The sequence below is a fragment of the Emericellopsis atlantica genome (genome assembly GCF_019669845.1).
Source record: "Emericellopsis atlantica unplaced genomic scaffold F5Z01scaffold_12, whole genome shotgun sequence".
Lineage (NCBI taxonomy): Eukaryota > Fungi > Ascomycota > Sordariomycetes > Hypocreales > Bionectriaceae > Emericellopsis > Emericellopsis atlantica.
Genome location: NW_025764714.1, coordinates 27,752 through 52,129, shown reverse-complemented (window position 1 = coordinate 52,129; position 24,378 = coordinate 27,752). Strand labels below are relative to the sequence as shown.

The 24,378-nt window shown below is 56.7% G+C and overlaps 12 protein-coding genes across 12 annotated transcripts; 5 read left to right on the top strand and 7 right to left on the bottom strand.

Annotated features, from left to right (window-relative positions):
• Positions 1–2,555: 2,555 nt before the first annotated feature.
• Positions 2,556–3,731, top strand: F5Z01DRAFT_654243 (NADP-dependent oxidoreductase domain-containing protein). Its single transcript, XM_046263408.1, has one exon. The coding sequence runs from the start codon at positions 2,840–2,842 to the stop codon at positions 3,530–3,532; it is 693 nt and encodes a 230-aa protein (XP_046118494.1). The 5' UTR covers positions 2,556–2,839; the 3' UTR covers positions 3,533–3,731.
• A 62-nt stretch (positions 3,732–3,793) lies between these two features.
• On the top strand, positions 3,794–5,323 carry F5Z01DRAFT_654240 (uncharacterized protein). Its single transcript, XM_046263407.1, has 6 exons — positions 3,794–4,069; positions 4,125–4,661; positions 4,709–4,737; positions 4,786–4,871; positions 4,922–5,110; positions 5,160–5,323. The coding sequence occupies exons 1-6, from the start codon at positions 3,823–3,825 to the stop codon at positions 5,266–5,268; spliced, it is 1,197 nt and encodes a 398-aa protein (XP_046118493.1). The 5' UTR covers positions 3,794–3,822; the 3' UTR covers positions 5,269–5,323.
• Positions 5,017–6,216, bottom strand: F5Z01DRAFT_80101 (SCP2 sterol-binding domain-containing protein). The gene is made up of 4 exons (XM_046267140.1): positions 5,867–6,216; positions 5,611–5,811; positions 5,367–5,557; positions 5,017–5,316 (listed from the first exon to the last, which is right to left on the bottom strand). The coding sequence occupies exons 1-3, from the start codon at positions 5,880–5,882 to the stop codon at positions 5,394–5,396; spliced, it is 381 nt and encodes a 126-aa protein (XP_046118492.1). The 5' UTR covers positions 5,883–6,216; the 3' UTR covers positions 5,017–5,316; positions 5,367–5,393.
• F5Z01DRAFT_80100 (uncharacterized protein) lies at positions 6,217–7,889 on the bottom strand. Its single transcript, XM_046267139.1, has 2 exons — positions 7,715–7,889; positions 6,217–7,653 (listed from the first exon to the last, which is right to left on the bottom strand). The coding sequence occupies exon 2, from the start codon at positions 7,565–7,567 to the stop codon at positions 6,551–6,553; it is 1,017 nt and encodes a 338-aa protein (XP_046118491.1). The 5' UTR covers positions 7,568–7,653; positions 7,715–7,889; the 3' UTR covers positions 6,217–6,550.
• Positions 7,890–7,917: 28 nt separating this feature from the next.
• Positions 7,918–8,854, top strand: F5Z01DRAFT_80000 (GAF domain-like protein). The gene is made up of 5 exons (XM_046267138.1): positions 7,918–8,012; positions 8,060–8,164; positions 8,221–8,225; positions 8,282–8,361; positions 8,409–8,854. Exons 1-5 carry the CDS (start codon positions 8,010–8,012, stop codon positions 8,759–8,761), a joined length of 546 nt encoding a protein of 181 aa, XP_046118490.1. The 5' UTR covers positions 7,918–8,009; the 3' UTR covers positions 8,762–8,854.
• Positions 8,855–9,958: 1,104 nt separating this feature from the next.
• On the top strand, positions 9,959–13,270 carry F5Z01DRAFT_79881 (C2 domain-containing protein). The gene is made up of 2 exons (XM_046267137.1): positions 9,959–10,277; positions 10,329–13,270. Exons 1-2 carry the CDS (start codon positions 10,045–10,047, stop codon positions 12,823–12,825), a joined length of 2,730 nt encoding a protein of 909 aa, XP_046118489.1. The 5' UTR covers positions 9,959–10,044; the 3' UTR covers positions 12,826–13,270.
• F5Z01DRAFT_673721 (geranylgeranyl pyrophosphate synthase) lies at positions 13,241–14,494 on the bottom strand (the record flags this gene model as incomplete). Its single annotated transcript, XM_046264963.1, has 1 exon — positions 13,241–14,494. One exon carries the CDS (start codon positions 14,492–14,494, stop codon positions 13,241–13,243), a length of 1,254 nt encoding a protein of 417 aa, XP_046118488.1.
• Positions 14,495–15,675: 1,181 nt separating this feature from the next.
• On the top strand, positions 15,676–16,645 carry F5Z01DRAFT_636053 (cell division protein Cdc14; the record flags this gene model as incomplete). Its single annotated transcript, XM_046262184.1, has 2 exons — positions 15,676–16,128; positions 16,181–16,645. 2 exons carry the CDS (start codon positions 15,676–15,678, stop codon positions 16,643–16,645), a joined length of 918 nt encoding a protein of 305 aa, XP_046118487.1.
• Positions 16,646–16,774: 129 nt separating this feature from the next.
• Positions 16,775–18,325, bottom strand: F5Z01DRAFT_79499 (uncharacterized protein). Its single transcript, XM_046267134.1, has one exon. It carries the CDS (start codon positions 18,236–18,238, stop codon positions 16,904–16,906), a length of 1,335 nt encoding a protein of 444 aa, XP_046118486.1. The 5' UTR covers positions 18,239–18,325; the 3' UTR covers positions 16,775–16,903.
• Positions 18,326–18,954: 629 nt separating this feature from the next.
• Positions 18,955–20,847, bottom strand: F5Z01DRAFT_79598 (indoleamine 2,3-dioxygenase-like protein). Its single transcript, XM_046267136.1, has 2 exons — positions 20,148–20,847; positions 18,955–20,095 (listed from the first exon to the last, which is right to left on the bottom strand). Exons 1-2 carry the CDS (start codon positions 20,594–20,596, stop codon positions 19,054–19,056), a joined length of 1,491 nt encoding a protein of 496 aa, XP_046118485.1. The 5' UTR covers positions 20,597–20,847; the 3' UTR covers positions 18,955–19,053.
• A 648-nt stretch (positions 20,848–21,495) lies between these two features.
• Positions 21,496–22,767, bottom strand: F5Z01DRAFT_636050 (uncharacterized protein; the record flags this gene model as incomplete). Its single annotated transcript, XM_046262183.1, has 1 exon — positions 21,496–22,767. The coding sequence occupies one exon, from the start codon at positions 22,765–22,767 to the stop codon at positions 21,496–21,498; it is 1,272 nt and encodes a 423-aa protein (XP_046118484.1).
• Positions 22,768–22,905: 138 nt separating this feature from the next.
• Positions 22,906–24,168, bottom strand: F5Z01DRAFT_79507 (HAD-like domain-containing protein). The gene has a single exon (XM_046267135.1). The coding sequence runs from the start codon at positions 23,734–23,736 to the stop codon at positions 23,044–23,046; it is 693 nt and encodes a 230-aa protein (XP_046118483.1). The 5' UTR covers positions 23,737–24,168; the 3' UTR covers positions 22,906–23,043.
• Between the last annotated feature and the right edge of the window lie 210 nt (positions 24,169–24,378).

Here is a 24,378-nt window from a genome sequence, read left to right as displayed (position 1 = left end):
GATTATGAGTGATCAGTGATCACTCAAGGCTGGTCGTATGCACGATGTCGGTTGTTTGTGGAAGGTAGAGGTCGACTCGATTCGGAGAAGCGCGCTGGTACCTAAAAGATGAAAGTTGCTGTCAGCGACTTTGATCAAAACTTAAAAGTTCAAGGCGCCCGGTAGACGCAATTAGCTTGAGAATAGGAGCAATCCGACGACAATGAAACAACGCGTCAAGTGTGTTCCCATGAGGAGGCTTGGGCCGAACACAAGTGCAGGCAGGGCGGACAGGCTGCTAAGGCACACCGGACCTTGCTCCACAGCCACACAACGTCTGGTGACTACTGGCTGACCATGAAGGGGCCGTGAGAATCATCGGAGATGTCCTTGCCTGTGCGCATTGCCGATGATGTGTGTATGCCGTTCAACTACGCTCGGTCTGGAAACTGTCGGGCGAACCAGGTGTCGGCGAGAACAGGGGATCCGGCAGGGAAGAATGTAAATTCAGTGGGAGACGCATCGGCAATGCTGTGCACCTAATTCCACGCGACAAATACGATGCACGTCTGAATGTTATTCACGTACCCTCAGGAGATAACCGTTATTGTCAAAGTCTATCGTGGAATTGATGTCGTGGACTCGCGAGAGATGGCTACGGTTCGAGGGATCGATTCGGCACGGCTTGTTTGCTGAATCGGGCGGATGCGATGCTCGTGTGTCGAGGCTGGGGAGAGACCACTTTTGAGTCGGCCACCCAGTCTAATTGTCGACGGGAGCAGAGCGCGATGGCTGAGCCTTGCAAAAGGCGCTTGACGAGGGCGAGTGAGCGGTGCCTGGGGAACAATGAGGGAAGGAGAGGGAAGGAAAGGAGACGATGGGACGGGACGGCAAGGCAAAGGGGAACTGGACGGTGGGACATGAGAGCCTGGCCTCCTCCACTGGCAGCATCTAAACAGGTGGACAGCGGTCTCGAAAAAGCTAGGGTGGGTAGGGGCAGGCCTGGGAGAGCAGACTGTGATTGGTCCGTGACGATTCCGGCCCTCGCCTGGGGCTATTACTCTTGGTTGATGCAGGTGCCAACGCCAACGCTACAGCGGCCCTCTTCCCCTACGCCCACTGACAGACAGACGGACAGACAGACTGGACATACGGTGAGCGAGGTGCACACCACCTGTCAGTAATAAATCCTGTCAGACGCAGCGAAATGCGCGACTTGTTGGTAATTTGAACATGAGCTTCACGATTGCGTCGTCGTGAGTTTCCAATCGCTGTCCTGAGGAACGACACAGCATACCTACAGTTCGAAGGCATTGATAATGTTCGGTTTGATTAGCATGCTGGGACCGGCACGAGTAATTAATTGTCGACCAGGCGCCGTCGAATCCAATGAAAGTGAGGATCGGGTGCGGTCCGGTCTTGGCGCGCTTTGGAGAGCATTTGATCACAGGCAGGTACGCGGCGGCACGTCAGGCACGACACCCGGACCCATAACAAGGAAGGTACTTGTGTCCGCACGTAATTTCTCAGCCATTGCTCGGTATATCGGCCACACCGTTCCTGCCTTGGCGCTCAGGGTCTGGAATCCAGCCCTCTGAGCGCAGACAGAGCAAGATTTAATATTGCTTTCACCATCAACAACTTGCCATTCTGCCGAAACACGAGGAAAAGATTGTGTTGTTGCTCGCGTCTGCGCAGGGCATTACACGACACTATTATGCCAATTATGAGTGGGCGATGCGACTGATCTTAACCTGTTATTCCCAACTGGCGATCCGACTTGTGTTTATTAGCTGTTGGGGCATAGCAGCAGCAAATCACCGAACCCTGGCTCATGGTTTTATTTACGTTCATGCTTTACGAGCTTTCCATTCCCGGTGCCGCCAGTCTGGGAACAAGCCGAGCTTTACCTGAGCCCGCATCTCGGTCCACCAGCGTGTTGTGAGCTCTTGACCAGAACACTGAAGCACGTGACGTTCATTGTGATTGCGGCTGCTGCTGCGTGCGAATCGTCACAGCCAACGGTCCCCCGCATGACGAACAAGAACATACAAGTATATGCCCCCGCCAAGCAAATACCGGATATAGGTGCCAGGCATCTAGAAGGAAGCTCTTATCGTTGACGTAGGCGCAGAGGCATACCTTAGTATTAATAATTCAACGATGCCATCCGCGGGGTATTGGCCCCCTCGATGATTTAAATCACCGCATCAACACTTGCATCACTAATAGGTGGACGGGACGGCAAAAGAGTCCTTTTAACCGCTCGAGCTAGACATATAAAGCCTTCGCCTCCTCTCGGAGAAAGAACGGGTTTCTATCACGACATATTGCCTCGAGTGCCCAGAAGATCCACTAGGAAATCCCCCTCACTACGGCAGCCTTCTTGACAAGACATCCCTTCACAATGACGGGTGCAGACAACGTGCCACCGATGCAGTATCGGTTCCTGGGTCGATCAGGACTTCAAGTCTCTGCCATCTCGCTTGGCGGTTGGCTAACGGCCGGTGGCCATGTTGACGACGGTGCGTTGAGCCCGTCCTTGGAGGCGGAACATCTGCTCTGACAAGTGCACAGAGGGAACCTTTGCCTGCATGAAGGCAGCATACGACTGTGGTATCAACTTCTTCGACTGCGCCGAGGGGTACGCCGATGGCAAGTCTGAGATCGTCATGGGAAAAGCCATTAAACATTTCGGCTGGAAGAGGAACGATCTGGTGGTTTCCACCAAGGTATGTCCCTCGCCCGACTGCAAGCAAGGCGGGCGATGCTGATGAAGTAATAGCTTTACTGGGGAGGCGCATTTGGCGACAACATTGTCAACAACAAAGGTCTTTCGAGGAAGCACGTCCTGGAAGGCATGGCTGCGTCGCTCAAGCGTCTAGATCTCGAATACGTTGATCTTGTTTTCGCCCACCGACCTGATCGTCAGACCCCCATCGAGGAGACAGTCCGTGCTTTCAACCACCTCATCACCACAGGTCAGGCTTTGTACTGGGGTACCTCCGAGTGGAATGCCGACGAGATTGCCCAGGCATGGCGGTACGCCGATAAGCTTGGGCTCATCGGCCCCTTGATGGAGCAGCCTGCATACAACATGCTGAACCGCGAGAAGGTTGAGTTGGAGTACGCTCATCTATACCGCGAGACTGGTCTGGGGCTCACGACGTTTTCTCCGCTGAACAAGGGCCTCCTGACGGGAAAATACAAGAATGGCATCCCCGACGATTCGCGCTTCGCTCAGACTGACGTGCCCTTTATCAAGGACTTCCTGAGCAAGAACCCCAAGGAGAAGTGGGATCCCGTCATCCGCCAGGTCAACTCGCTGGAGCCTATCGCTGAGAAGTTGGGCATCAGCCAGGGCACATTGGCCTTGGCTTGGGTTCTGGCCAACCCGAACGTCAGTTCCGCCATTATTGGAGCCAGCAGGCCTGAGCAGGTGTTCCAGAATGTGAAGGCCCTTGAGGCTGTGGAGAAGTTGACGCCAGAGATTCTGAAGGAGATCGATGAGCTATTGGGGAACAAGCCAGCAGAGATCACGCAGAGGTTCTAGGATTCTAGAGCAAATAATGAACGAGAGTGTCACGGTCAGCAATATATAGACTCATGGTAAAAAGTACGAATACGTGCACTTCTTGATCGTTGTTGTAAGTTACGTTGACCACAGGGAGCTTCCGTAGCAAACAGAGGATCGTCTGCAACGAGGGTAGGTGGTCATTGGTCGGCCCAACTCAATACATGGTCTTAAGCGGTCTACGTAAGCATGATTCCAAGAAATCTGTGACTATCTCTCCTTGCATGTGACCAAATCAATCTGCGGACATTGTTGTTGGGGAAGAGCACATGAATCCGCATACCCGCAAATGCCGCCTGCGACCCGAACGCTTACATCTCACCCATCCGCCGTCTCTCCCACGTTCAAATCCATTACCATATACTTTACCTCATCAGAAACGATTGCCAAAGATGCTCCGCTCAAAGCTAAGAAGTATCGCCCCTCACGCTCAATTTCCTCTCATAGTAAATGGACCCATGATGGGCGTTGTCTCCCCGGCGCTGGCGGCTGAGGTGAGCAAAGCTGGTGGTCTAGGTTAGCCCTCTTTCTGCCCGCTGTCCTGTCACTTCATGCTCACCGTGCTTCCTAGGGTTCGTTGCGTCTGTCCTTGACGTGTCAGCCGGCTCGGCGCAGCTTTCCAAGCTTGAAGAGGACATCAAGGCGTGCCGCGAGCTTCTGAGGAACCATGTCGACCTCACCCCTCGGCTGCCTATCGGCATTAGCTTCCTCACCAGTCACAAGTCCATTGGCTTATTCAAGGAAACTGCATTGCCAATCGTCAGAGCCCATAAGCCACTGGCAGTATGGCTCTTTGCGCCGCAAGAGTCGATCAAGCCACACGCTGAGATCATTGCCGCTCTGAAGGGTCTCGAGACCCCGCCTACAGTGTTCGTTCAAGTCGGCCATCTCACTGCCGCCCGGGAGGCTGTCAGGGACGGTGCAGACGTCGTTGTGTGCCAGGGCAGCGACGCTGGTGGCCATCAATACGTGAGGGGCTCTGGCGTAGTGAGTCTCGTGCCCAGTGTCCGGAGAATGATCGAGAAGGAATTCCCTGACAAGGAAGTGATACTGCTTGCAGCCGGAGGCATCTCCACGGGAGATTCTGTCGCTGCAACTATGGTGATGGGTAGGTGATTCCAACTTGGGGAAGGGCATGTCGTGCTGACAGTCAAGGTACTGCTGGCGCTGTAATGGGCACACGGGTAGGTTCACCAGCTTCCAGAGGAAGGCTCTTCGGCTAACAGTCTTAGTTTACTGTCGCGAACGAATCTTCCTATCCCGAGTTCCGCAAGGAAATGGTACTCAAGACCACAGATGGCGGCACACAAACCTTGAAGTAAGGCCTTTGCCCATTATTGGATCTGTTCGTTGACGCTCATGTCTCAGGTCTTCGTTCAATGACCTCATCAACAACAGTCCTGTCTGGGCGCACATCAGTCATACCTATGATGGTCGCGCTATCATTGGACCTCTTCACGAGAGGTTCATGAGCGGCTCCTCGCTTGAAGAATGCCAGGAGGCGCTACACACAGAGTACACAGAAGATGAGGCAAAAAAGGTCCTCAGCACATGGGCGTAAGTACAGAGGCGCATACGCGACTGGGTCTGAAGCTGACGTGTCCAGTGGTACTGGTGTAGGACTAGTCGAAAAGGCACAGCCAGCTGCCGAGATTGTCCGGGAGGTACGAGAAGAGGCTGTTGAGACTCTGAAGCGAGCGACCGAACTTATTTGATACTCTTGGTTGTGGTTCGGAATAAGGGCACGGGGTTGATGTGACATTCTAGAAGTATTTAGGTATATGCTCACATGTGGCCACTCTACACACCACACCTGCTGGACTGCATCCAATCCACTCCTCTACAACTTCGCCTTGCCCTGGGCCTTCTTGAAGATGGGCTCCAGCTTGGTGGCCTTCATCACGTCGCCCTTGATCTTCAGCTTGCCCGACATGAACAGACGCTGGGCATTGGCCTTGCCGGCGACAAGGTTGGCGAAATCATCCTCGGCGAGAGCCAGTGTGACTGCGCGCCCGTTAGCGTCTCGAAAGAAGTGTCTTGCTGTGCGAGAGACTCACCATTGGGCTTGGTGCCAAGGCCGTTACCGACCTTGCCTGTCTCCTTCAGGTCGATGTGCCAGCTCTCCGTCTCGCCGGACTTGTTCTTCAGTGTGAAAGCGTAGATGCCATTGCCCTGCTTGATGGCGTCCTTGCGGTCGGCGTCGGTAGCGTTCAGGGCCTCGTTGATGGTGTCGAACGCGGCCGAAGCAGGGAACTTGTCTGTCGCGCTGGTCAGTTCCGTCTGGTCGCGCAAAGGTCATACTGTCTGTCTTACCATTCTTGAGGGACATTCTGGCGATTGTGAACTGGCGATAATCAATTTAGAAGGACTGGGTATGGTACAATTGACTTGGATGTGTCGTGGAGGAAATGATCAAGGGCGAAGAGTGGACAATTTGGGGTCCTCTTGTACGATAGCATGTGACGCGAGCCTCGGCGCCAGGCGCATTTTGTGATGGACCGTCCGGCCGTAGCTCGTCATCATGCGCGCGCCGTACCCCGGCCTTACCCCACACCAACAAGTGGTCGACGGTCTTTCTCCAACCTCGGAACTTCCGCACTCATGTTGACTTTGCGAGTCCAACTAGTCCGTGTAAGTACCTCTCGAGGCGAGGGGCAGTATTAGTTCGGAAGGATCGAGATACCAACGAAGCTTGGGGCACTTTCTAACTGATTCTGGCATCTTTTTGATAGTACAGCTGGAAAGCAACCTGGCTAACCAAGGAGATGTAGAAAGTAATACAGCACATTCACAAGCAGTCCATGCACACTGATTTCCTGCTTGTGCGGCAGGTTGTGATGTATCCCCCATTGCGATGAAATGTTTGCCATGTCTTCTACGTGCCCTAGCCACCTGTTGTTACAGCTTTTATACATATGACAAGACAGCTACTCACAAAGTCCACTCAGGAACTGGGAAATCGCGGGTCTGGGGCCACTGCTCGGGTCTGTAACTTGGTCAACATTTGATTCTCCCCGTGAAGAGGTCCACGTACCGTGTCAAAAGCAGCACTGTCATGCGGCGCCTTCTCTCGATGCCATCCTCGGCAGCAGTCAGCCTCAACCAGTCGGAGAGCCAACCTCGCAGCTCCGTCTCGCTTTTGCCTAGGATGTTGATGCCACGCTCGGCGCATGCAATGCGCAGCTCTTCATTGACAAGGTCCATGGGCCCGCCGTCTTTGATGAGGTTCTTGTCGTCGCCCTCCAGGAAGGCCAGACGCAATTTGCCCTTGATTTGCCACATACCCGGCGGCACGATGCGCAACGTCTCCCACATGTCGCCAGACAAGTAAAGCGTCCGCAGGACATGGTTTCGTGCGGCGTACGGGGACAGTTTCGGGTCAAAGACGCCGCCTGGGTATCGCGCATCGAATTCATTGAACACCAACACACGACGCGTTTCCGCCCGTTCCTGGGAATGGAGCACTTGAGACGGTATGCGGCATGTGTAGGGTACCAGCCCGTCAAAGAGCATCACCACCAGCGGCGTGAATTCCCCAATGATAACAACCATCAGCCCGAAGATGGGGAGTCGGACCAGATCATGTCGGTTCCGCCACAGAAGCACCCAATCTGCTCGCGAGAATGTCTTGGGCACAAATTTCGGGTTCCATATTGAGGGTAGGTCGTCCTTTGGTGTGCGCTCGATCTTCGCTTTCACCAGCTTGCGGTTGGCCAGCGTGGCCTTGAGACCCTCCTTGTAGAATGTCACGTACCCCTTGCCGACTTCAAACAGATACTTCCAGTACGACTCGAACTGCTCGCGCGACGGGTTGACCAGTAACGGCGGTCGCGTCGATCGTGGTGGGTTTATGATTTCGTTATGCGCGGCGGGCTTCTTTTCCTGACGAGCGACTGGTTTCCGAACGGGGCGAGCAAGGGTGTGCTTGGCTTGATGTGCAAAATGTATGCGTGGATTAGCATAGATGTGACTCCTTGCGGGCGCGCAGCATCGCCATGGTGCGCGAGCACTCATGTTTCTCAGTATACGGAGTGGTTGGTGATGAACATCCAAACTAACTTCTTGGATTCGAAGCTTCAGAACAGTCGCTGCAGGGGTCTCTAGTATATCCACTTTAGTTACCATTGGTACGCTATGATTGGCTGACATGGTTCAACCCACCCTATGCCAACAGCGAAAAGCCGTCCAAGATCGATTATAGCGTGGCCAGAGAAAACTATGCAGGAGTTAATAACGGACAAAGTCAATTGCTTTTAAGACTGGTGTTTTTTGTTGGTTTGCAGGCGAGTTCTGTGCTTGCGTGGGTGGCCAATATCAGATGTCGACATCCACTCCAAAATTAATTAAACCAGCAAAAAAGTCGAGCGCCAACCGATGCTATCCGTCCTGAAAACTCGACGCCATACACATCTGATATTGTTCAATAGTCCTTATCATACTGTTATCGACCCCAAAAATGGTTATATCTCCCTCTGTCGCCTACTGGGTTTTGACTAACAGCGACAGGTTCACGCCGACGCCTCAAATTTCGCTTCCGGCGTTACTAAAGAAGACGCCTATGAGCAAGTCCTGCTCCAAGCTGAGGGCCTTCTGACTGATCAACGGAACTGGGTAAGCTCAGCCAGATGTGACTGGGTATGATGAGTTGTGCTCACAATAGTCGATAGGTTTGGTAAGATTCCAGGTGAGGCCAGTAAGGACCGGAACCCAGTGGCTAACACGACAAAGCAACTTGGCCAATGTAGCCTCACTACTATGGCATGCATACAAATCTTTGCCAGCTCCAAGTGCTGCAGTCAATTGGGCAGGTAAGCGAGAGAAGTCCCCTGCACGTGAAGAAATACTAAACCATAAGGCTTCTACGTTCTTGACCCCTCTGTGAGCAAGCCACAGCTCATCCTCGGGCCGTTCCAAGGGAAAGTGGCCTGCCAAACCATCCTCTTCGGCCGCGGAGTCTGCGGTACGGCTGCCGAGACGCGGAAGACGCAGCTCGTGAAAGACGTCGAATCGTTCCCGGGTCACATTGCTTGTGATGGCGACAGCAAGAGCGAGATTGTCGTCCCCATTGTGGCCACATCCAAAGACGGACAGGAAAAGGTGGTGGCTATCATCGATATTGACTGTGCCGAACTAGACGGCTTCGACGAGGTCGACCAGAAGCATTTGGAGGAGTTGGCAGCTCTGCTTGCTCGCAGCTGCGACTGGTGAGTCTGGGGTGGCCTGATGACGCGGGCGACTGGAGGAGCAATGTCGTAGTATTTGAGTCCTTAAAGAAAGTTGTCCCGAGACTCGGCAGGCTCATGGTTCAGACCCTAGAGCCGTACCTATAGCAACGGTTCTTGAAGACAAATATTGAACCAGGCGAGTCGGGTGTGGTGAGACCTGACGAAAGCATGTCTCACGGTAATGTCCCTCCGTCTTGGCCAAGAAGTGCTGGAAGTCTGCCCATAATCCAATGTGAACCTGATCGCCGTATTGTATTTCCCGCTATCCGTGTGCTTGTGCTGGACAATGATGCGAGTGCGAGTATCATGCTTGTGTCGCGCACAAATCGGAACTCTGCCAATGCTAATTCGTAACTCGACGGTGGCTGAGTGTCAAGTATAAGTATACGTGCGTGCGTACCTGCATCAGTAGCACATGTCCTAACGTTAGACCGTAGCGAGGTAGTTTCAGGCAAGATGGCTTGAATGCTACACAAGCGTTATCCGTAGACAGATAGGTGCCGACTGAATGGTCTTATTTCTGATCAACATCCAAGACTATCGCGAAGAAAGCCCCCTGGCATCGATCTTGCATTGTGACTCCAGTGGTCGATTTAGACCCCTGTCGGCGACGATGCGGCGGGGCACTGCTCACCCCAGCCTCCGTTTTTCCAGTAAAAAGTGTGGCTGACGTGAATGATTGGTGCACCGCCTTCAACGGTTGCCGCCTCGAGTGCTCGTTAAGCCCCCTATCCCTGTCCAGTCTCTGTTTATCAGTGTATCACCAGCCACCGCCAAGCAGCCCGCGCCCAATTTCTTGGTTCTTCTCGGAAGTTGGGTGCTGAGTCTGCTGACTGCTGGGCTAGGGAGCGAGAGTGGGCAGGTGCGACACGTCCCGGACCTGGGCTTCCCCAACCACGCGTTCAGATGGCTACGCCAACCGGCGGCCGATATTGGCATGCAATGCCATGCAAAACACTCTGCGTCACCTTCTCTTCTCAACCCTTTCCCTTCATTCCTTTCCTCAACCCCATCTTATTATCCTCAAACCACCAGACTTTTTTCGCCTTCATTCTCCGTAGTTGACAATTGCGGTCAACGGATATTGGTCTAGTTTCAATGTTTCGCTGAAGTCGCTCTTTCCATTGTTTACGCTCCTTTCACCCCACCATAGCCCCAGTGCTCACAACAACCGCCCTCGCTCGCAACGCTTCGCCGTCCACCACCCGCAGTCCGCACCTCAGCTGAGCTCAACATTCCCTTGTCCGACCACAGTATTGGCCCAGTATGGCGGCGAAGACGAAACACAATCCGCTCAATGCTCCTCATACCGCGGGCATCTACGCCGACCTGTCCATCGACGGCCCCGACATTGGCACCCTAGTTGCGATTGTCGACCGCGCAAAGAACCTGCCCAACCGGAAGACCATCGGCAAGCAGGATCCCTACTGTGCAGCGCGCTTAGGCAAGGAAGCCAAGAAAACGGCAACGGACATACGAGGCGGACAGACCCCCAAATGGTAAGCTGTGATCGTCAGTATCACATGGACTAGGCTAACAACCGGTGATAGGGACCAAGAGCTACGCTTCAAAGTCCACGAGGGCCCAGACTATCTGCAGCTCAAGATCTCCGTCTTTACAGACGACAAGCGAACAGATTTGATTGGCGAAGCATGGATCGACCTCAAGGACATCATTGTGCCTGGCGGCGGCCAGGGCGATATCTGGCAAACATTGACTTGCAGGCAGAAGTATGCCGGAGAGATCAGACTGGAGATCACGTACTACGACACCAGGCCGAAACCAGAGAAACTCATCGCCAAACCAAGGGCGCAGCAAGCGTCGACAGAGGGAGATAATGGGTCTACAAGGCAGAGGGGCCCCGTGAAGCGACGTCCGTTGCCTTCAGACCCCGTCACTGGCGAGGCGCCGCCGCAACCAGCAGCCGGTGCACCACTCCCTGCGCCAGTTGCACCACCTGTGCAAGCACCCGCATCCGCGCCACCGCCACAAGCGCCTGCTCCAATGGCACCACCGGTCCAAGAACAGTACCATACGCCTCCTCGCGCGCATGCGAAACATGCATCGCACTCGGGGTACGTGACCAATAACTCCCCACTGCAGAGCATTGAGTATCAGACACCACCGTCGGCACCACGGTATCAGCACCCTGATCAGTACGCGCACCATCACTCAGGTTCTCGAGTCGAGCCTCTGCGTCAACCGCAGCGCCAATACGACGAGAGGGACCACAGCCCTCGGGGACAACCTCTACCGGAGCACTACGATTTTTTGCCATCTACTCGAGATGACCATCGGCACCAGCCAGCCCCCGCGGAATATGACCGCCCTCCACCGCCACCGGCGCATCGCTCAGCCTTTCCTGGCGGACATGAGGTGGTGCACAGCCGCAGCTTCGAAGCGCCTGTGCAGAGGGGATCTCCCATGGACATGAGACACGATGTCCTGAGGAACGAGGCTCATCGCCATTCCATTGCCGCTCAGCCTGTCTCTCGCCCAGTCTTCAGACCATACGATTCGGCACCTGCCACCAACGCTATCCAGCCGCCTGCTGCACCGGTTTATGAAGAAGTGCAACCAAGGCATCAGTCTTATGACGCGAGCTACGACACGCATCCGCGCTCGATGCAAGCAACTGTGGAAGACGTGCCCGAATCTCCCAATTACGGTCAAGGATACCGCCGCAGCAGTCGGGCCAGGCCCGAGGACTCCAATTACGACCCTGCATCAAGCCCTGCGCCGCTGAACTTGAGTCGTTCACCCGGGCCCTCGCCTATGCATCAATCCCCCGGCCGTCTAGAGTACGACGATCTACGGTATCAGCCTGCTAGATCGCCTGCGGCGACTCAGGAACTCTCAACGAGTCCGGGAAGAGACCCATATTACCAACCTTCCAGCCAGCCGCCAAGCCAGCAGGCTCAATACCCTCCTTACGATGACGAGTTCTCCCACCATATGCGACGACCCAGCAACAGCGGCTTGTATGAGCCCCCCGCGTCACTGGTTCCAGGTGGTGTAGACCCCAGCCTCGCGTTGGAACTGGCGGATCGTATTCAAGAGGACCGCCGTCAGGATCGACGATACACCACACAAGTGTCGGGGACGCCACCCCGAGGCCGATATGGATCAGAGCCGCCACCGCCTACTCAAGCATACGGTAATGACGTGATGGTCCCTTACGGTTACAGCCATCCTCCACAACCATCTCCCGACCGAAGGCACGGTTCGGATGTTACCTACAGTAACGTCCAAGAGCAACGCATGGTGCACAGGCCCTCGCCTAGTCCGCCTGGAACATCGCACCATGTGATCAAGCGCAAGTCCGTGAGCCCTGCACCCCCACCATCCGACTCAAGGAGGAAGTCGGACGTTCCCTTTGGGCCAGACTCCTTCGACGCGTACAACACGACAATTGACAACTCGCGGGAGGAGGCGGCAGGCCCCGACCCCAATGCGAAGATCGTGATGCACGATGGCAGGGAGGTCGACCCATCGGACCACCTACCGGTAGAGTCATGGGCGCCCGAACCCGAGCCGAAGCCGCACCAAGCCTCACCAGAGCCTCGCGCCCGGCCTGCGCCGAGCGGTGCGCAACCCATGCCCCCCAGCGGCAGGCGTCAGCTCCGGATCGCCGCGCGTCCGGCCCCGCAACCGGCGGCGGCGCCTCCTCACCCGTCGTACGGACCACAGGAGCCCCACACGCCTCCGACGACGACAGGTCGGAACCGTCTGCACAAGAAGACGAGGTCTTCGGCCGCCCATTCTCCCGCCGCCATGGGCTCGAGCCCCTTGGCTCTGATGGAGAACCACCAGGACAGACACAGCCCCTACACGCCCACCCGAGGCTCTCAACGACCGCCTCACCACTACGACTATCCCAATGAGAACCAGTACAGCGCTGGGCCGCCCATCCCAGCCAAGGTGCCTATGCATCCGTCGGGGGGCGCCATGATGAGCGGTGCCAATGGCGCCGACATGGCGCTGATGCATGAGATGCAGAACATTGACCTTGGGACGGGCCGTTCACGCCGACGAGGAGGATATTGATTGATGATGTAATAATGTTTTCATGTGTATCATAATGAGGACCACCAGGAACGGGAAATTGAAGGGGCTGGACTATACACATGCCATGGCGTTGTTTGGATCTATGCATTTTTAGAAACGGGCTATCAGCTGCGCTGGGGCAGGACAACAGCGACACGAGTTAGACGAGCTGATGTAGAGGAACAAATTGAGACCATTTCCAATAAAAAGAAATACAGTCCATCCGACGTGTGTATCCAACTGTAACAGGTCTCCGTGACTACCTTAGTGTACATTCCCTATATCCCATGACTATGTGCCAGCCCACTGATGCTGACCAAGTAAGAGACTGACGCCTGGTATCGTGCGCTCGCTAAACAATGACATGCATTTTTTCCCTTCATCCCCACGCCCTGTGGCCTAATTGGTGACAGCATTACTCAACGACCATCTTGTTCAAAATCTTTTGTATGCCGGCCATGCGACCGGAGCCAGCGTCAATCTGCTCGGCGGTCTTTCGCGCGCGTTCAATCAAGACAGTAAGCACTTTGCGCGTGTACTCAAAGCTGCCCATGTTCTCCATGTACTGCACGGCGTAGCGCTTGACCTGGAGATCGGTGGTCTTTTGCTTGAGGATGTTGATGAGCTGGAGGTTTGTCGGGTCGGCGCGGACGGCGTGGATGACGGGGAAGGAGAACTTGCCCTCGGTGAGGTCCTCGCACATGCCCTTGTTGTTGGAGTACTCCTGGGAGGACAGGTTCATGTAGTCGTCGCGGATCTGGAAGATGAGGCCGATGAGGTTGACGAGGTGGGAGCAGTCAATGTCGGTGCCGGACTCGGCCTGCATGAGCTTGATGCCGAGACGGAACAGGCCGCCCGTCTTGTTGCCGACCATCTCGAGATAGTCCTCCTCAGTGGGGCACGTGAGGGTGTCGCGCCAGAAGAGATCCATGCCCTGGCCTCTGTGCAGGTTGACCAGCTCCTCGGCGAACATGGCGATGGCGTTGGGGTTCTGGAGCTGCTGCAGCTCCTGCAGGGCGGCAAAGTAGATGTAGTTGGCCGAGTTGATGGTCTGAGCGACGCCAAAGATGTTGTGCGCCACGGGGAAACCGCGGCGCAGTTCCGAGTTGTCCTGGACGTCGTCGACGAGCAGACTGGACTCGTGGAGCATGCCGACGACGCGGGTGATGATGGCGAGGCTGGGGGCCGGGACGTCGAGCCAGGCGTTGAAGGAGCCGATGAGCTGGGAGCGAAAGTCCTTGCCGGGATGGGAGATGACATAGTCAAAGGGGCCCCTTACGATGCGCTCCTTGTCGGCGTTCCAGGAACGCTCTGGGCGGAAGTCGAGGTCGTGGTCCATATAGCGAGTGGGATCAGGCGGCGGAGGCGCCGAGGTCGCCGGCTGGATGGGGTGCATGGTTGGAGAGTGGTAGTAGGCCTCGGCGCTGGGGGAGGCGCCAAAGGAGGACGAGTGATGCCTGTGGTGAGGTTTCTGGGCGAGACCGTCAGGAGAATTGCGTCGCCTCTTGAGCTCGGCCACCTCGGCCTGTGCCTGTTTTTGTGCGAGCCAGTCTGCTTCCGCGACGGGCTTGAGGATGGGACGTGGTGTCGTGTAGGAGAGAGAGCTGGCGTAGCTGTGAAGGCCGGAGGAGGAGGTTCGCGGAGGGATGGCGTTGGGTGAGGCCAGCATGTTGGCGGGGGCTGCTGCTGGAGACTTGTTTGGTTTTGATGAAGGAGGACTGGAGGCAGACGCCAATGGGGTCGAGGATGATGGAGGAGGAGAGGATGGAGCCATGGCGAGCGTGGCCAGGGGGCTGGGAGCCTAATATGTGTGTGTCTGTGAAGCTCCAGTCGTCGCGTCCAAGTGTCGGGCGCAAAAGAGTCGAGACGGACGAGCTATGCGAAGCTGTAGTGGGACCCCACCTTCAATGACGCTTGGAGTTGGAGATGAAGTCAGGCATGCAGCAAATGACAGCTTAAGCTACCGTGGAGGAGGACCTGACAGCCCGTTCTGTCTTGCTCTGGTGCCTGTGCCTGACTGGTGTCTCGATGCGCCAACCAACGACTGGCTCAGGATGACGACGACGACGATGGCTTCACGTGGTGTGGATTCCGCCAGCAGAATGCAAGCGTCATGGATCTCGGGGGCATGCGAACAGCGCGGAATTCGGACACAACCAGGTTGTCCGCGCGGAGAATGCGGTAAAACGCGACGAATCTCGACTATCTGCGATGCGATGCGATGGGCTTCAGCCTTCGGTCTCGCACTCGGAGACGCTCAAAGTGCCGGATGTCGCTGTTGATGAACACAGTTGTCGTTGATCTCACGAGGATCGCATGTTACATCATAGATTCGATGAGGGCTTTGGGACGACGACGATGCCAAGCCAGTGCTAGCAAACGTTGGGAGTGAGGTGGGCAGACGGCTAATTCATTACAAGTCAAAGGGAGAAGATTGCTGTTGCTTCTTTTTGAGCTTTAGCTCAGTCGAACTGACATGGCATTCTCGACAAATGCGGTCGGATGCTTCTGGCGATGATGGCATTCGCGCTCGATTCTCCCGATCCGGGGGTGCAGCCACTTTGGGGTTGAGGATCCACCTTTGAGATGCTCGTTGTCGGGACAACAATCAGTTTGCCTTATCGCGATTCCATCATTCAATGCATCGACTTGATCAACATGGCGCGTCGCATTGCGATATCACTCCCTTTCCTCAGGTCCAGCTCCTCCGTCACGATTACCCCCCCAAATGCATTTCTTCTTCGCCCATCTGTATTAACATTCTCCTCCTGCGCTTTGTCGCACCTTTTTTGTTGCCTGCTTCCATCACTCGTCCAACCGACATCACCCACCACCAGCCACCACCACACAATGGAGGCTCTACTCTCCACAGCCTTCGACAACCTGTCTTCCTACGACGGGCCCAAGGTCCGCAAGGGTTTGCGCCAGGTTGAAGGCCTCCTCGCACAGATCTGCCTCTCGACCGACCCGCCCCGGTCAGCGTCGTCGTCGCCCACCAAGAACGGCTCCCCCACCAAGCAGACCGAGGACAACACCAGCAGCAGCGGCAAAGAGAACGAGGCTCCCCGCAAGGACCTCGCAGAGCTCACGCGGGACCCTGCGTTCCGGGAGTTCTTCAAGCTGCAGGAAGGGTTCGAGTGGAACGTTGCATCACGACTGATCAGCACGCTGGATCGCCTGCTGGCTGGTGGAAGCGACGGCCAGAATGATCTGCTCATCCTGAGCGCGCTGGACCTCATCCAGGGGCTACTGCTACTGCACCCCCCCAGCAAGACACTGTTCTCGCGAGAGCAGAATATGAATGTAAGTTTCTCCTTTGTCCCTGGTCTGGTGCACGGGTGCTGACCATCTACAGCTATTGCTCGATCTCCTGGAACCGTACAATTGTCCCGCCATCCAGTCCGCCACGCTCCTGACCCTCGTCACCGCGCTCATCGACACACCGCGAAACACCCGGGCATTCGAAGCGCTAGACGGCCTGCTGACCGTCACCTCGCTCTTCAAGTCGCGCAGCACGGCGCGCGAGGTGAAGCTCAAGCTTGTCGAGTTTCTGTACTTTTACCTCATGCCCGAGACACCCACCATAGCCCGCGCCGGCGCCGGCGCTACACGCGACGTGCTGCAGAGAAGCCCGAGCAAGCTCGCGGGCGCCTTCAACGGAGACTCCCAGAGGAGGGGCAGTCGATTCGACACGGACGCCGTCGGTCTGGAGTTGAGCACGGCGGAGAAGCAAGAACTACTGGGAAGACACCTGAGCAGTGTTGAGGACCTCGTCAAGGACCTGAGGACCTCGGCGCCATTTGGAGGTGTTGTCTCTTGACGGTGATTTCTGGGAGCGCCTTATACTGTTTGCTTGTTCATTTTTTGGGCCTGATGCGATGCTATTTCTGTCACATACTGGCGCTGGAGGATATGTTTTTTGTTGGCATGGTTATCTTTTGCAGGAGTTTGTTTTGCTGCCACGTCGCGCAGATACCAAGTGGCGCGGGATTTTCCTTTCTTTTCATTCAACGCAAGCTGGGCGTCTGGTTCTTGATCGATATGCTGCCCATATAGACTTGTTATTCATTACGAACAATCAATGCTCATCGTCCTTGCGCGGCTTGTAGCCTACCGGTGTGGCCATTATCGACGGTGACCTGGGAGGGGGCGGCTCTGGCTCGTAGGAGCCATAGAGCTCGAACCTCCCATCAATGGTCTCCTCGCCCTCGCGGTGCTGCCCATAGTACGTCGTCGGGCTAACCCCAAACACCGGCGACCGCGTCGCGTCGCTCCTCGTCTCCGAGTCCATCTCCACCGGCGCAGCAATGTCCCCAGGCTCCTGGGGCTGCCTAGGCACTGCGCGCTGGTGTGTCAGGGGCGGTGATGCCGCCTGCGATCCTGGCGTCTGGTCTTGCAGGCCTTCCTCTGTGTAGGGGCCCGCCGCCGGATGGGAGCCAAAGTACTCCTGTGTCGGCCCATGATTGTTGCTGTTGTGTCCAGGTCTGACGGCCGCCGCTGCTGCTGTGGTCTCTGACATGTCCGTGGCATCCCGAGGACCACTGTCGCCCTGAACCGTGCGTGCCCTGCGCTCTCTTCGTTTACGGATACACACCCACGCCAGGACGCCCAGGACGAGAGCCGCGCCGATGACGACGCCAGCGGCTATACCAGCCGTCGCGCCATCCGACAGGCTGCCCCCTTCGTCGTCCCCTTCACCGATGATCTCGATGCCGCTCTGTGAAGGACGACCCGGTGCGCAGTACCCCGTGCCATCGACCGCCGTGCAGCGCTGGTCGTCGTCGCAGCACCCCTGGCCATCCTCGCACTTGTACTGCCGCGTTGTACAGCCTTCCTGGATGGGCGTCAGGATGCGGCTGGCGCTCGGCTTGGCCGTCTCGACGCAGTTGCCCGCGCGGCACTCGGCATCGTACGGGCAGCATTTCCCGCCCTGGTCTTCGGGGCAGAGGTAGCGGCTCGTGGCGGGACACTTGCGTGGACAACAGCCGGCGACGGGGACGGGCGTCGCCTCGCCGTCCGATGCGGTCGTGAGGGCCTGCGTGCGCGTGCAGTACCAGGCGTCGCTGGAGCAGGGCGAGTCGCCGGCGCAGTTGGAGCCGATGGGGCAGCACTTTGGGTCGCCGTCGCGGTTGACGTAGCAGTACCGATCGTTGGCACAGCAGGTGTCCGCATGGCCAATCTCCTCGCACGAATGGCGGTCGTCGCCGCAGGCGTCTGCGCGCGCGCGGAGCACAGGCAGCGAGGCGTCGAGGAGGAAGCGAGGGAGGAGGAGGAGGAGGGCGGCGTCGTTGGGCGACTGATCGGGTGGGATGCGGCGGCGGGCAGCGAGATCCGAGGCAGCGGCCGCCAGGGTCTGTAGGAGCAGCAGGGAGAGGAGGAGCCTAGACGAAGGCGTCGACGATGGGCGTCTCATTATTTTCTTTTGATTCGCGTCGCAACGCGCGCCACGTCCGTGGGTTCAGCGAGGAGCAGACATGGAGATGGGGGGGGGGGGGGGGGGAGCAGAGCAACATGAACAAAGGGCCAGGGACAGTCTGACAGACCTGCATGTGGACAGACAGGCCATGATGAACTGAATGCGATACGGGGGGCCGACCGGTGCGCTCATCTCACCTGCAGCCTGCACGGAGAGGACTGCGATCTGCACTGAGAGGGCTGTGATCCGTGCGACGCAGAGGACGGCTGGTCGGTGTATACGTACCGTATCCGTACACGTTGCCTTTATTGACGGCTATTGTTCGCGCGCTCGTGTAGCGGCTGGCGCACGCACGCAAGAACGCACGTACAACATTTGAGGGTGATGGTGGTGGTCACTGCGCTCGCCTCCATCGAGACCATCCTCCACAGGCTGATCAGGCTCAATGAGTGCGCGGTGGGATGGACCCATGTATGCATGCAGCACGCATGGTGTGTGAGATGCAGACAAAGATGCCCTTTTGGGACTCAAGAAGGGGGGACGATCCTCGTCCGTAGGAAAGGCTGGCTCCTGTTCTCAACTTCCATCATGATGGACGGTTTGCCTGTGTGGTGAGATGATGGATGGCTGTGGCTACATGTATATTTCAATTCCTCACATTGGGCACACTGGAGCTACACAGGAACATGCAAGGATGCCAACTCGCAGCGCACTGCGTGGTGTCTGATACATTCATTGCTTGTGAATTGATCCTCAACTTCTCACCAATGTGGCTCCCCCCTCAACACCAAAGATCTCTCTGACTCCCCTCCTCACGGCCTGCTGACGCCCCTCTCCTGGCAGTACTTGTCAACCTCTTTCCTCAGCGTCTCCCTCTGTCGCATCGCCCCGTCCATGACCGTCTCCGCCACTCGGCCCAGCCCCTTGTCGCCCTTTGTCTTCTCGTAGAGGGTCGCCATCTCCTCCAGCACCGCCTCGAGCTGGTTCGGCAGCCAGGTGACAATGGGGCTGCCACCCGTCGCCGTGGGGTGACTCGTCCTCTTGAGGATGTACTCGCGCGCAAAGCACCAGTGGCGCCAGCGAAAGTCGCGCACCTGGTTGAGGATCTGGATCCACAGGCTCCTCGACTCGCGCAGCAGACTCTCGTCGTCGTTCTCGTCCGTCTCCGACGACGAGGTGTTGTTGTCACCGTCCAGACCGAGAGCAAAGTCCTTGAGCCCCACGGCCTGCGAGCGCTCCTTGACGTACAGCAAAAAGGCCTTGTGGTTCGAGGGGCGGTACTCGCGAAAATCGCTGAGAATCTCCGTCAGGGGCGTCTCGGGCATGGGCACCTGGAGCATGTTGTCCATGAGGGGGACCATGCTGTCGTTGGCGCCACTCTCGCCGCGGAACGAGAGCGGCTTGCCGTCGTTGAGACCCTCGTAAACGACGCCGTCCGGGAACATGCTCTGTGACGTGATGCCAAAGATGAAGGTGCGGAACGACGTGTACGCCATGGGCGACGACTTGGCCCACATGGTCTCCATGACCGCGTTGATCTTCTGCAGCGCGGTCAGAACCGACGTCAGGCCCTCGTTGAACCGCGTCCTCTCGTCCGGGGTCCCGCGCGCGGACGACGTCGCCCCGGCAATGTCGAGGCACTTTGTCACGCCGTCGACGAGGGGGCCCGAGTTCCGGACCATGTCAATATGCACGAGCACGAAGCCCGCCTCGGACGAGGTCGGGTCCAGTCCGTTCTCAAAGGCGCGGATCAGGCGGAGGTTGGAGTACTCCATGCCCTTCTTTGGGTCCTCCAGGCGGTAGTTGTAGAGAGCATAGGAGCCCGCATATTCCATAAAGGGCTTGAAGCCGCAGCTGCATCTTCAGTCAGAACTATGCATGAGGAGGGTGGAAGTAGAGCACGTACATTTCAGCACACCGGGCGATGGGGTGCGAGATGTTGGCAGGCAGAACCTGGCGGCCAAGACCATACGGCTCCCCCTTGACGAAGCGCTGGTGGCAGGGTTCCAGGAGATAGGCCGAGGCGAGGAACGAGTAGTCCCTGTAGAGGGCGTTCATCATGGGCAGGTCGTGGCTGTACTTGTCCATCTCACCCGCCAGGTTGGGGAAGCGGCTGTCGACCTCGTCGCCGAGCGTGCCCTTGGCCAGGAGACCCGGCGTCCCATCGAGGGTGGTGATGGGCATGCGCTGCAGGATGGACTCGAGAGGCTGGAACTCGGTGGGCAGGGTCACGATGGGGTCTGCCCTGGGGAGGAAGCCTCGGGTGGTGGACACCATGAACGCGGGGAGGGAGACATCGTCTGGACGAGTGTCGTGGAGTATGGGGAATGTAGGGGTATTGTCAAGGGAGCCCATGGTGGAGTGTGGTCAGGGTATATGTGTGTGTATATGTGTGTGGTGAGGATAAGGGGCAACAAGGTAAACAAAAGATCGTCTGCCGGATTTCCACTGACAAGAGGCGGGAAAAATTCTCACGGTACTTGTCCGATGATCTCTGCGATGACAAGCGGTTCAGGTTCTCTTCCTCTCCCTCTGGCTTCGCTCGTGCGCCTATATACCCAGGAGGCCGGAACATATTCCGGCCTCTGGGCGGGGGGGCAATTCATAGGGTTGGGGAGGTCTTTGTGTGCCCTGCACGATCATTAGCGGCCACGCAGAGGGCGCACGTCTCGACGATTCCCATTAAGTGATAGAAACGTAAAAGAAACAGCGCCCCAAGCCCCGAGCAGGACATGATGCATCTGGTGATACTGATTGTGTGCCCCTGAGGATGTGTACTCTATGTTTACAAAGCTGAGCCTTTCTTTGACATTTATGGCCGTGGATCGTAAACTAAACCCACCAAGGTGAATCCAGTGATGAAATCCCTCAAAACAGCACATTTGCATCGTGGCCTTTATAATTGTCGAGTGTCAAGAGTAGAGAGGGTGAAGTGCCGCAGGCCTCGCGCGGGTGGGGCGGCACCTCCGATGATGCCCGGCCAAAATGTGGGACTGTGGCCGGAACCGAATTCCGGCCTCGAGCATCACCACCGGCCCCGGAGGTGTCGACGCTCTCTGCTGGTGGACCCAGGATGCCCCGCGGGGTGTGTGGTCACGTTGATTAGGGCTTGAATCAAGAGCGAGTAATGTTCAATTGGAAGCAGCTGTCAAGGTACGCCCCCATGTCTGACGACTATTATGTCCCCCCATCGTTATCATATCAAAGGCAAAATGACTCTTCTCGTTGCGCATCAAGTGAAATAAAAAAGCAGGCTAGGGTCGCACAACAGTCTTGAAGCCTGCGCTCGTAGTCGTGTTGGCGTAGGGGGCGGAGGCCTTGTAGAGCTCCCTAAACGGACTCGCAAGATCCAAGGATGCCGAAGTTGCTGCTGGTGTCGTGACCTGGCTCTCCAGGCTGTCCAACTTGGACGTCGCTGCGGAAGAATTGAGAGGCAGGCTGTTAACAGGAGAAGAAGAGAGCGACTGTTCAGCCTCTATGAATTGGCCGCCAAGGTGGACACTGGGGTCTGGGCGGGCAGCTGCAGAGGTAAATGTCGAGTTGGCCCAGGAAAACGAGGATTTGCTGTCGACTTCTTTAAACTGACCACCAAGACCAAGTCGGATGTTCGCGACCGGGCCTGTGGCAGAGGGTGTGCTGGTTTCCGACTGGCGCATAGCCGCAGACGATGTGGTGGTGGTCTTGGTGGCCGGCCATAGGGTCACTGTCGTTGTGATGGTTCTGGTCATCGTCGTCGTTGAAGTAGAGTCAATGGTAGACACCACTGTCTCAACCATGGACTCTTCCTTGAACACACCGCCGCCGCCCGGAAGGGATTTGCCTGAGAGTGTCAGCAAAGGTATGTTCTGATTGTTTGCGTTCACTAGGGACTTACCAGCCGGACCACCGTCAGCACCTTTGCCATTGTCCTCCTCCTCTGTTTTATCGCCGCCATCCACATTTGCAAAGTTGTTTGTCGAAGCGTCGTCGCTGTTATCTTCGCCTGTCTTGCCTTTAGGGAGCCCCGAAGCGGTAGGCGTGCTGGTCGACAGTCCTTCACCACCGTCAGCGATCTCAGAACTGGGAGTCTTACCGTCCTTAGTTGCGCCGGAGCTTGTCTGGGAATCTTGGCCCCCGACATTGCCAACTCCATCAGAGCCACTGCCTGCATCTTGGGTCTCTTTGATGCTCGCGACTTCCCCCTCGCCATCTTGCCCCATCAAGCCCTCCACTTGGTTCTCTAGATCAACCAGCTTGTCGAGTATGTCCACCAGTTCGCTCTCAGGCACCTCGACCGTGCCATCGTCTGCTGGCTTGGTGTCTCGAACCTCGATCGCCGGGCTTAGAGAGCTTTTGACGAATGCATCCGCAGGGTCTGCAACAAGGGAGGAAGAGCTCTCTGTTTCATCACGACCAAGGATAGGGTGGGCGTCTCGATGGAGAACGGGCGGGTTGGCATTGAGTGATCGCCCTAGGTTGACGGAGATGTTGAGCCCGAGAGCTGGCGCCGAAACGCTGAGAAGATTGCCAAGATTGAGGAGGCTCATTGTCGATTCTGTGTATATGAATGTGGTAAAGAAGAAAAAGATACGAGGTTATGAACAAAGCTCAGTGAACCCCTGCAACAGCAGGACTACGCGCAACTTATACAATGGGCTGCCTCGTTGGCGGGGTGCAATGGCATGCCACTCGGTCTGGGCCAGTTCGTCACAATGTCTCACTTTGCTGAACAGACAGACTTGACAAGCCAATATTGTGTGGATTTTGCATTCCAACTCTTGAACAGTCTCTCGTTGCCCTGACAAATTGAATCTGGAAGGACCTCACAGGAAGTCACTTAGAGCATCCTGCAATGCTGCAGCCTCTTTGATCGGATCCGCCGAGCCCTTCTTCGGCAACCCAACTTTGTTGTGCCAGACAACTCTCATACCAGCATCTGTTGCACCCTGCACATCGCCAGAACTGCCCGCAACAAACAGCACATCGCTCGCCTCCACGCCCATCTTGGACAACAATGCGTGGTACGCTTCTCGCGTCGGCTTGTAGAAGCCGCTCTCCTCGGCGGTCATGGTAGAGTCGAACGTAAAACGACCGTCAGCGCCTGTACTGGCCGCTGCTTCGGCACACTGCGTCGCAATGGTGCCCAGTCTCACGGAACAGTTGGTGACGACGCCGAGCTTGTAGCCCTTGCTCCTGAGCTGCGGCAGGACGCGCGCGACCTCGGGCCAAGCCTTCAGGTTAGCCCAGTCGCGGATGAGGGCGTCGGGTGCCGATGCAGGAAGGCCAACGTCTTGGGCGGCCTGCCGTACGCAGTCCTCATACGGCACGTAGGATCCTCCGGGGAGGCTGAAGGTGAGCTCGAGATAGCGGTGGCGCCATCGTCGACCCTCTTCCGAGGTGCCGGATGGGGTGGACGCGTCCCATAGTGTCCACGAGTCGAGGAGAGCCGTGAGGAGGTCGAAGACGATGGCCTTGGGCTGCCAGTCAGCATGGATGGGGGCGGCCGTAGAAGACATGGTGGTCTGGACTCTGGATGCGTGGGTGGTGAGGTCAGCTTGGGCAAGGACAAGAGTGTAAGCGGGGAATCGTATTTATATGAAGCTGAAAGAAACAACCAGTGATGCCATCGAGCACTCTCGATAGCCGCAAACCGGAACAACAGGCGACGGCTTGGGTCCGTCTGAGTGTCAAGAAGCAAGACTCGGGATGTGTCCCGTTGTTCGAACACATCTGTTAGGGGCTACCTTTTTGACCACCAGAATATGGTGACTCCAAAAGTATGGCGTACCAATTTTGATCGAAAAATGGGGCTGATCCCGACCACTGCTTCTTGACATTCGAAAGGCGTACGTGAGCTGCCTTTAGAGACCCCTGCTCCGGCGCTGATGAGGAGATCTTGTCACGAATTGCGCCTCTCTACTCAGGCTCACGCTGTATCCGTAGGACCGTAGCCTGTACGTACGTCAACGGTCAGACAGGTGTTGTGTGGGCCTAACTAATAATGCTGCGCACTACTCCGTACTCCGTACCGAATGGAGGCTTTGTGCATCGCGTTTACTCTGGATCATCGTGAAGTGTGCTGAGCTGGTGGAAGTGGCATTTGCTGAGAGTTGCAATTCCAATGCAGTGCAATGCAATCCTTTTTCAAAGACTCAAAC